The sequence below is a fragment of the Lactuca sativa genome, chromosome 3 (assembly GCF_002870075.4).
Source record: "Lactuca sativa cultivar Salinas chromosome 3, Lsat_Salinas_v11, whole genome shotgun sequence".
Classification (NCBI taxonomy): Eukaryota; Viridiplantae; Streptophyta; class Magnoliopsida; order Asterales; family Asteraceae; genus Lactuca; species Lactuca sativa.
In genome coordinates this window covers 47938438-47949068 of record NC_056625.2, presented here as the reverse complement: position 1 = coordinate 47949068, position 10631 = coordinate 47938438, and the positions used below count along the sequence as shown (strand labels likewise).

General features: G+C 35.9%; 1 protein-coding gene across 1 annotated transcript; it reads left to right on the top strand.

The window, feature by feature from the left end:
* The first annotated feature begins 5091 nt into the window (after positions 1–5091).
* On the top strand, positions 5092–8033 carry LOC111884364 (probable metal-nicotianamine transporter YSL7). The gene is made up of 6 exons (XM_023880671.3): positions 5092–5538; positions 5740–5912; positions 6011–6108; positions 6196–6330; positions 6407–6596; positions 6671–8033. The coding sequence occupies exons 1-6, from the start codon at positions 5115–5117 to the stop codon at positions 7790–7792; spliced, it is 2142 nt and encodes a 713-aa protein (XP_023736439.1). The 5' UTR covers positions 5092–5114; the 3' UTR covers positions 7793–8033.
* The last annotated feature ends 2598 nt before the right edge of the window (positions 8034–10631 follow it).

The following is a 10631-nucleotide window of genomic DNA, read 5'->3' as shown; positions in this document are numbered from 1 at the left end:
GCAGTTGTTTTCTTCTCTAATCTTTGTTCCATTTTTTCTCCAATGTTGAGGTTTCTTTTTTCTCACCGCCTTCCTCCGTAAACCATTCACCACCTTCACAGCCGAAACCATCGTCAACACCTTATACCACCGAAAAAACGAGAAGTCGAAAGTCATAGCCACCCACGACCCCGTCCAACTTAACATTCAACCTCACCACCTGTTATTCGAACCAAAAAAGAAGAAAGGAGTGTGTGTTTCTTTTTGTGTTCCACATTTGTTTCACCTCCTCTGTCAAAATCTACCACCACGCGTACCTGCTGCCACCTCCGTGAACACCCAAAACCACCTGCCGGAAACACCATCTACCTAGACCTCTTCCAACCCTGTTTTACTGGGAACCAATCACCACCTCAAGTCCTCAACCTACGGGAAATACCTAAACCTTCATCACCTGCTTTCACCTGGATGATCCCTTTTTGACTGGGATGTATCATGGAAAAATCAATAAATTGTTTTCATCTTTAATCATAAATCAAATTTCGATAGAAAATTGCGCAAAAACATATGAACTAAATAAAACTCAGTATAGCCTTCTTCCCTATCCTAATTCTCGAGAATATGAACCTAAAATAGATCCTAATTCTCCAAACTATAAATAGAAAATAGAAAAATTAGAAAAAATCCAAGCCCAAATTGATTTAAATATGGACCACAATTATAGCTAAACTTAATGACGAAAAGAACCTTATACCACCTTGGATTACCAAACGAATTTACCACCTGCCCTCACCATCGAGAGAAAATAGAAAAGAAATAAGAAGAAAGAAAGGAGTGTTCCTGTGTTTTGATGGCTGCAGGTAAAAGAGTACACAAGAAATAGGGCACAATTTGGCAAGTTATTTTTAAGTAGGCTTAAACATCAATCTCTGCGCTAAGCTTAAGTTCTTAAATTGGGCTATGGGCTAAGGCATGTTTTGGGATTAAACAGCTTTGTTGGACTATTGAATATAAATTACTTGGCATAGAAGGTCCTAGTGGTGCACAAACCGGTTCATTTTTCAAACCGAACCGATTCTTTAAACTGGTTTGGTTCACTACCTAGCCAAGCAAAACCGGTTCAACCTCAAACCGGTTCACTCAAAAAATTAGTCGAACCTATCTAAACCGGTTCCAAACCGGTTCACACGATATAAACCGGTTTCAATGACTAAAATCTCGAACGGGTGTAAACCGATGATTCGGTTCTCAAACTGGTTCGATTCACTGTGGACGTAAACCAGTTGACCGGTTCGGATCTTGACACAGTTTTTTTGTACACCACTAGAAGGTCCTAAGTCAAAATTACTTTAAATAGTTGAATTGCTTAAGGGCCTATATTATTAAAAAATTTCATTTTTATAATGTTTACGTCGTATTTATTATTTTTTTAATCAGCTCATGTATTACACGGGTCTCTAACTTAGTGTGTGTGTATATATATGTTAGCCGTTTACTCGCGCCAAGCGATATGTACGGATAACTTTTTCAGAACTTAGTTTCTAGAGACGATTAATTCTTTTGCGCAAATAATTTACTTGTCACGTGTCTCTTAGCCATCAATGATTCACCCCAAATGATTACTTTTGCAAGACAAAGTAGTTTAGTAACACTTTTTTGTTTTTGGATGTTGCAAAGTGAGTTACTTTGAGGACTGAAATGAATTTTAAATTGAGGGTAAATTGTTCTCTCTTAATCATGTTATTAGCCAAGATACCTCAAAATAGTTTGTTTGGGAAAAATGTTATATTACAAAGACCAAACAATGAAAATAGTTTCATGTTGGGAAATTGTTGACATATTCCTTAATTTCATTTATGTGAATTGTAATTTTTTTTATCAAAAACTAAATTTACATTATTTATTATTTTTTGTGAAAAAAAACAACAATGTAAAAAAGAAATCTTTATTGTTATAGTTGTCTCAACATTTCTCGTTTACCATTTGTAAACTAAATCCTTAATTAATAGTCTAAAATGAATTGTCAATTTTAAATTGATGGAAGCAAATTAATGTTTGCTTAAAATTTATCTCAAGTAAGCACATTAAAAAAAACTAATTGAGCAAACGTTATTTATTTACATGAATATAAAAATATAATATCAAAAAAAGAATTGAATTTAAGCTATCAAATATGTATTTTTGTTGACAAAAACGATTGTCTTTATATTTAATCCATTTATATCTGCAATCCTATAACAATAACAAAAGTGAATAATCATGTCACAAAAACTAGGGATGGAAATGGGGCAGGTTTGGGGTGGGGTTGACCATCCCTGTCCCCATCCCTATCCCCATCCCCATCCCCGACGGATGCGGAGAATCAAATTCTCTCCCCTTTGTATTTTGGGCTTTTCACCAGCCCATCCCCGACCCATCCCCAACCTATCCCAAACTCATCCTCAATCTATCAACATAATAAACTCAACTTAAAAAAAAACAAGTTTAATAAATGATCAAAACCATATGTCATAATTAGATTCTGCTTACATCAATCGTAATGTTTAACAAACATCAAAACGAAAAGTGATGATTTTGTATACATATCTTCGAACAAAGTGATGATTGATGAACTCTTGGAATTCGGAACATAATTTGGTATGTAGACTCTATCTCTGATGGTCTAATATAGATCAATTCATTTTAGTGGACTTAATTAAAATTCATATATATATATATATATATATATATATATATATATATATATATATATATATATATATATATATATATATATATATATATATACAGTGTTCTAAAAGGCGCGCCATGGCGTGAGGCGCGGCATCGCCGTTACGAAAAGCTTCATAACGTTGCTGTTAGGCGTGGCGCGTGGCAAGACATGATATGGCGTCCCATGGTGCGTTATGGCGTGTTATGGCGCGTGTTTTTTCGTTTGAGACACGTTATTTTGCTCTTTTTATACCTTTTCTAATCGGACATACAGGTATTGTGTTTTTTATTAACTTTCTGTTATTAGTTGTTGATATAACACTTCTAAAAACTAGGTATATTTTATATAAATTTATATTTATGCGGTAATATAATTATAAATGAATACAAAATCGCCGCCTTACATCACGCCTTGAAAAACGTCATGGCTCGCCATAACTCGTTAAGCTTGAGGCTTAGCCTTGCCGCCACGCCACGCCTCACGCCTTTTAGAACCTTATATATATATATATATATATATATATATATATATATATATATATATATATATATATATATATATATATAGTCATCAAATCGGGGGCGGGGCGGGTTGGGGATTGTTATACCCGGCCCCGACCCCATCCCTGGTTTTAGCATAATGGGGATCCCCAACCCCGTACCTGTTTTGGCGGGGAATACCCGTTCCCGATTGGGGCGGGTCAACCGGGTTCCCCACCGGGTCGGGTGAAATTTCCATCCCTAACAAAAACTACTACATTAACCAAGTGCAAATAAACAACCAAGTTCATTATTCGCCATATAATTGAATAATTGAAATGTTTTCATCAATTAAAGCCAAATACGCCTAATACTTGTGAACGCTCCCCTTTCAACCATCCTCCTACTTGTTTCAAGCTCCAAGAACCTTTTTTCAAGCTCCAAGCCTTACCGAAGGAACTCTATGGTTTTGTGTATGTCAAAAGAGGTGGTGGCTGACTTAAAATTGCCAAAAGGGTGGTATAATGTTGTTTATATAGGGTAGGAACCCCGAAATTAGGGTTTTTCTCTATAAGGAGTACGCCTCGCATACCACTTAGTACGCCCGACGTACTCACAAACCACCCACGACCATTTAACCTTCTACGCCCCACGTTCTTAATGAGTACGCCCCGCGTATGTATTCATTGAACCCCTAAAACCCTAAACTTAACTTGGCTCTAACTTCTTCGTCTTTGGTCCGTTTCCAATGAACCTTATATCCACGGAAAGGTGGCGAGAAGCCCTACGCTCCTAACAACACACCCAAGCCTTAAAACCTCCGGAACAAAACCCAAAATCCATAAAAGACCTGAAATACCAAATTACGATTATACCTTTGACCTCTGAAGACACAATTGAACACTTGGATCACTTAGATCATAACACCCACACCCGAGAAGGGCCAAATTCTTCTTTTTCCAAAGCCTTAGGTCTTATGACCACTGAAGATTGGGCCGCAACCCCGAATAAAGAAGCAAATCCGAAACCGAGTGTTACACATGTGTTATTAATTTATATGTTTTTCATAAATATTGCGAAATAAATAAAAAACAAAAGAAACAAAAAAAAAACAAATTGGAAAAATGGAAATTAAAAAAATCAACAAAAAGAAATAGAAAATAAGGGGTGTTATCACATGTTATTTGGTGTTGTTCATTTTTACATTTGGTGTTATAACATTATTTATGACTATCATGGTGATGTGACAAATTTTGAATGTAATAACATGTTACTCAAACCTACCAGCCTATTTTTCGCATGTTAAATTTAGAGGGCATCGCATGGAGTTTTTGGTTTTCAATCTTGATACAATGATTGATACGAATGAAAGTTTAGTTTTTATGTAATAAAAAATTATATTGCCCAAACTTTATCTTAATATTAACCGGTAGTATCCTCACAATCAAAATCTGGATCCACCACTGAACCTACGTATAACATATCATTTTAATACGTTTTGAAAATTCAGTAATTTTTATTTATAAACGATGTAAAACAAGATGTGTCGTCGATATTAATTAATGAATGTAATAAGCATAATGCCAAGAGAAGTCATTGTTGGGCCAACTTGCCGTGTGTCATCCGTTCCTAATTGACTTATTGGAGCATTCATGGCGTTAAACACAAAGCTTATCAACAATATATTCCACACTCAGGTTGTCAATGGACTGTATTTGAAAATTAGTTATACTATAGTCGCATTAGATAACGACCTATTAACCAGTTCACACCATGAGATAATTAACAATCCATTTAAATCAGATCGTGAACCGACCCGAACCGACCCAACTCTTGATATTGACAACCTCCATACAGACAATAATTCAATTAGTGTAATATATATTCTATTTAATTCTATATATAGTCATTCAAAAGATGAATTTAATCATTACAACTCAAAGATGGCCTTGGAGAACAGTCATGAGCTCGAAAATGGCGATGGAACAACGAGAAGCGACCAGAATTTTCTGGAGAAGGAAGCAGAAGAAGCGGACGATGAAGCTAATAAGGGAAAAGAAATAGAGTCGGTAGAGATGATATTTAGGGACACGGTGGTGCCATCATGGAAGGGGCAGTTGACAGTGAGGGCTTTCGTGGTGAGCGCGATATTGGGTGTCGTGTTTAGTTTCATAGTAATGAAGTTGAATCTAACGACAGGGATCATCCCGTCTCTAAATGTGGCTGCGGGTTTATTAGGGTTTTTCTTCGTGAAGACATGGACGAAGGTACTTGAGCAGTGCGGGTTGTTGAAGCATCCATTTACCAGGCAGGAGAATACTGTTATCCAAACTTGTGTCGTTGCCACTTCAGGGATTGCGTTTAGTGGTATGTATGTTATTAGTCTGTACGTGGTACTTTTTCAGAAAGTTTTAGCTTCTCGTTTAATCATGAACTAAAATTAACATCTATAAAACCACATCAACATCTACACCTAGGCCGGCTGAAACAAAAAAGGAAATATATTTCTAAGTTGGATCTTTAATGGATTGTTTTTTAATGATTGACGACGTTGTCGGAATCTGGCAGGTGGTTTTGGGAGTTATCTATTTGGAATGAGTGATACAATCGCGGCACAATCATCCGATGCAAATTCACCAACACGAGATATGAACATCAAGAACCCAAGTTTGAGCTGGATGATCGGTTTTCTCTTCATTGTTAGTTTCATCGGCCTTTGCTCCGTAGTTCCTCTCCGAAAGGTAGCAAAATAAATCCAAATATTATATTTCGCCCGAGTAAATTGATCAAATCGAGGTTTTATAACATATATATATTTGATGATGGGTTTTAATAACAGATCATGATTATCGACTTCAAGCTCACTTACCCAAGTGGGACTGCAACTGCTCACCTCATTAACAGCTTTCACACTCCCCAGGGTGCTAAACTTGCAAAGTACGTATAGAGAATCACCTCTTTCATTTTTCATGCATGCTGACATCGTTTTACTGATTATGATTGATGCATTTGATTTGATAACAGGAAACAAGTGACGGCACTAGGGAAGTTCTTCTCATTCAGCTTCTTATGGAGTTTCTTTCAGTGGTTCTTCGTTTCTGAGGATGATTGTGGCTTTGAAAACTTCCCTACTTTTGGCCTCAAAGCTTACCAGAACATGTAGATACTCTTTTACCTTCTTAATTGTTTATACTTATCATTAAATCTAATGATTTTTCGTTTTGTAAAACTTCAGGTTTTACTTTGATTTTTCAACTATGTATGTTGGGGTAGGGATGATATGTCCACACCTTATAAACATCTCCTTGTTGCTTGGAACAATCCTTTCATGGGGGATAATGTGGCCCCTCATCGAGAAGAAAGAAGGCGACTGGTATGAAGCAGGTCTTAAATCCAGTAACTTCCATGGCATCCAAGGTTACAGGGTAATTATCATAAACCCTAATTCTTCTTCAAAACATGATGCCTGTCCATCTTTATTCATCGTTGAATATTGTAGGTGTTCACTGCCATCGCCCTGATCCTAGGAGATGGACTCTATAACTTCCTGAAAGTACTTGGAAACACTTCGATTGCATTGTATAAACAACTCAAGAACAAAGAGTCACGCACCGTTCTTCCTGTGGGTCCAGATGGCAAGGCAACCTCAGAAGACTTAGCGACCTCATTCGACGACAAATGTAGGAAGCAAGTGTTTTTGAAGGATCGGATCCCGACATGGTTAGCTGTAGGAGGATATGTCGCCATAGCTGCAATTGCCACGACTACCCTCCCTCAAATTTTCGAACAACTAGAATGGTATTATGTGCTTGTGATTTATGTCTTCGCGCCTGCATTAGCATTTTGTAATGCCTACGGGTGCGGGCTCACAGACTGGTCATTGGCTTCAACGTACGGGAAGTTAGCCATTTTTGTTATTGGGGCGTGGGCTGGGAAGTCGCAAGGTGGTGTCTTGGCTGGACTAGCTGCATGTGGTGTGATGATGAATATTGTCTCAACAGCTTCTGACCTAATGCAGGATTTCAAGACTGGTTACATGACCCTGGCTTCACCCCGGTCTATGTTCGTGAGCCAAGTGATCGGAACCGCAATGGGTTGTGTCATTGCACCATGTGTGTTCTGGATCTTCTACCAAGCTTTCCCGGATATGGGGGTTCAAGGGTCCGAATACCCTGCACCATATGCTCTCGTTTATAGAAACCTTGCCATCTTAGGTGTCGAAGGATTTGGCTCGCTCCCCAAACACTGCTTGTCGCTTTGCTACGGTTTTTTTGCAGCGGCGATACTCATAAATGTGGCTCGAGACACTGCTCCCAAGAAATGGGCACGATTCATTCCGATTCCAATGGCAATAGCGATTCCATTTTACATTCAAAAGCCATTCGCCATCGATATGTGTCTCGGGAGCTTAATACTTTTCATATGGGAGAAGAGGAATAAAAAAGAAGCAAAAGCTTTCGGACCAGCGGTGGCTTCTGGTTTGATATGCGGTGAAGGACTTTGGTCTGTGCCTAAGTCCATATTGGCTTTGGTCAAGGTGAACCCCCCTATTTGCATGAAGTTCTTGTCTAAGGGCATGAACGTTAAAGTTGATGATTTTATATCCACGCTAAGTCGTTAGCTTCTTATGGCACATTATCTTTTTATTGGTCATGTTTGGAAACGGTTCATATGTTTTGAAAATCATATTTTGGTTGTTTTGACTATGTTTCATTTCAAAAAAAGGTATTTGAACCGATGTATGAATATATCAAGTAAGTATGTAGTTTATATAGGTAAAATTGTACCAAAATATAATGTACTTTTGTGAACTTGTATTTCAAAAATTGTATCTAATTAAGAAATGAATGTTTATTGGTTTGTGTCGCAATGGTTCATTAAACATACTACTAGCTAGTTGTCAACACTACTTGAAAACAAGTCTTTAATAACACACAAACTATGATATGCTTTAAATTTTGACAAAACAATGTATGTCATAAATAAATGTCATTTTTTAAATAAATAAAAAAGCTGTCAGTTTTACGATATACTAAATTGAATGTCATAAACCAGCGTCATTTTTTAATAATATTAATGACAAACAAATATGTATGTCATGTTTTAATGTCATAACTAGGAAAAAACACGGAGTACATTTCATCATATTTGTATGTCATCTTTGAGTGTAGTCTCTTACTCCATTACCTTTGTTTTTAATTTCCCTTTCTCACTTCAACAAGAATGAAATCTCACCTTGCGAACTGAGTTTTTCAAGCTCACAAAGTAGGGTTTTCCCTTTTCTCGTTTCATAATTCCTCTCTAAGACCCTTTCTTTCCCTTTTATGTTCAAAACAATTGCTCATAGTAGCCTCGCATAAACAAAATATAAGGTGATTTAGGGTTACTCCACCACTCCATCACTTTTGTAAACGGCCCAAAACATTTGTTAGATTTTAAGGGTACACGAATAACAATATACACTTGAATAATTTCTAGGATCGTGGTTTCAACACTTTTTGAAATTTGTAATTCGTCCTTATTACCTAGCGTATAATAATCCAGAAACAAAACCAATCGAATTACAGGCCTAATTTGAATCAAGAAACACATAATAACTTTCCTTTTATGTGTTTTTAGAGAGACATAAATGCAAAGAATCAGTTTTTAAGTCTGTATGGATTGTATCCTTTGCATGAAACGTCCATCTTGGTTTTATAGAAGGAAGATTACGGTTTGAAGTTAATTACTTCCTTCATGGCGCCAAAAAGTTGGTTAGGATGGTGGTTATACACCAAAATAGGGTTGGTTGAGGATGGTTATAAGACATAACTATGGTATCATAATGATGTCATAATTGATTTTCTCAGGAAATGCATGGTTGGAACATTTCCTATTATAGAAATATGTTTAGGTTTCGGGTCCCTAGACCCCACCAAGGGCTTTGCCCCTTGGAACCCCGTATCCAGGGGGTTACCCCTGGATCCCCATATTTCTGAATTCACATTTTGCACTCCAAGTGTGCATCTCACTCATCCAATATCAGATAGTAAACCAAGCTCAACTTGTCTTGATAGTAATTATAATTACACTAAAATATGTTGATAACACTAAATCACTAACAATATTACATTTAAAATTAAGTGTTAGGAATGCACTCACATTTGGACATAAAAATGAAATCAGAATAGTTGAAAGAAAATCGAAAATGTAATGTCGTTCGTAATGAAGGCACATTTGATTATAGTTTGTTCATTCTCACCCTCGATTCATACCCTTAATCGGTTTGTTTCCATCACTTCATGATGTTATGCTTGTTTGCAATACTTCAAGATACTTCAAGAAGGCTTATTTGAGAAAAGGATTAACATGATTAGTAAACTTATTACTTGCATCACTCTTGTTTGATTCAAGTATATGCGATGAGTTTTGAGAAAAGGATTAACATGATTATAGATTTTGGTCTTAACACCCTTTACGTACTTTATGAATAACTAGAAAGAACTAGTTTTGATATTATAGTATTACTTAGTTATTGGATCGAAAGACAGATTAGTTATGACGTGTTAAAATTTCCTAAGACTTAGCATTATGATATGAATCGAAGCTTGACATTATATAAAATTCAATGTTTCAATCTATAATAAAGTATTATGTTTGAAATAATAATACCTTTAATTCTCATGATGATTTTGAGGATATAATCATTCCTAAGGGGTGGATAATTGTAATATCCACATTTTGGGTCTAATAGCTTTTGACCATTTTTAGTAAAAAAAAATTAAAATCTTGAAAATAATTTAATTAATAAATAAACTGACTAATAAAAATAGTATATAATATTACATTGATTATTAAAATAAAATCAAAGTAACAATGTATGCTTAAAATAACATTTAGGGGAAAAGGGGTTAAACTTGGCAACTTGATAAACGATGAGTTGAGAAAGTTAGGTGAACAGGACTTAAATGTCATAGATTGTGGTGGATTAGAACCATAAGTTAATCATGTTAAAAAAATTGTTGGTGGTTATTTCATTGTTAGGGCATTATGTCAAAATTTAAGGAGTTGATGGTTTAATATGTAAATTTAGAAAGAGCATAACTACTTAAGCTCTCTTCTTCTTCCCCAAACTCATCCAAGTTTATTTTGGAGAGAAAGAATAGAGAAATGTTGATGTATAGGGTTAGAGAAGATAATTAGAGCCACAACTAAAGATTATTTGAAGTGGAGAAACTAGGAAGTGCACTAGGAAGCTTGGAAATGTATAATCTCCTTGTCTCCATCATCATTTTGATCTAGGGTTTGGGTGAAAACTCTAAATCCAAAAATCATCATAATATTGATGTTTACTTTTTAATTCTAGTGAGTTTCAACTTATAGATCATAAGTGTAATATTTTATTACTCATTCCTGGGTCAACTTTTGAGTTATAATAAATTTTGAAAAGCTCCAAACTTATCAATGGTGGGTTTTGGATT

Bases quoted from the DNA above. Each gene is read 5' to 3' on its own strand.
- LOC111884364 (XM_023880671.3), top strand. From the start codon at position 5,115: ATGGCCTTGGAGAACAGTCATGAGCTCGAAAATGGCGATGGAACAACG. The intron at 5,539-5,739 runs GTATGTATGTTA...GGAATCTGGCAG, and splicing joins TTCAGGGATTGCGTTTAGTG to GTGGTTTTGGGAGTTATCTA. The intron at 6,331-6,406 runs GTAGATACTCTT...GTAAAACTTCAG, and splicing joins CTCAAAGCTTACCAGAACAT to GTTTTACTTTGATTTTTCAA.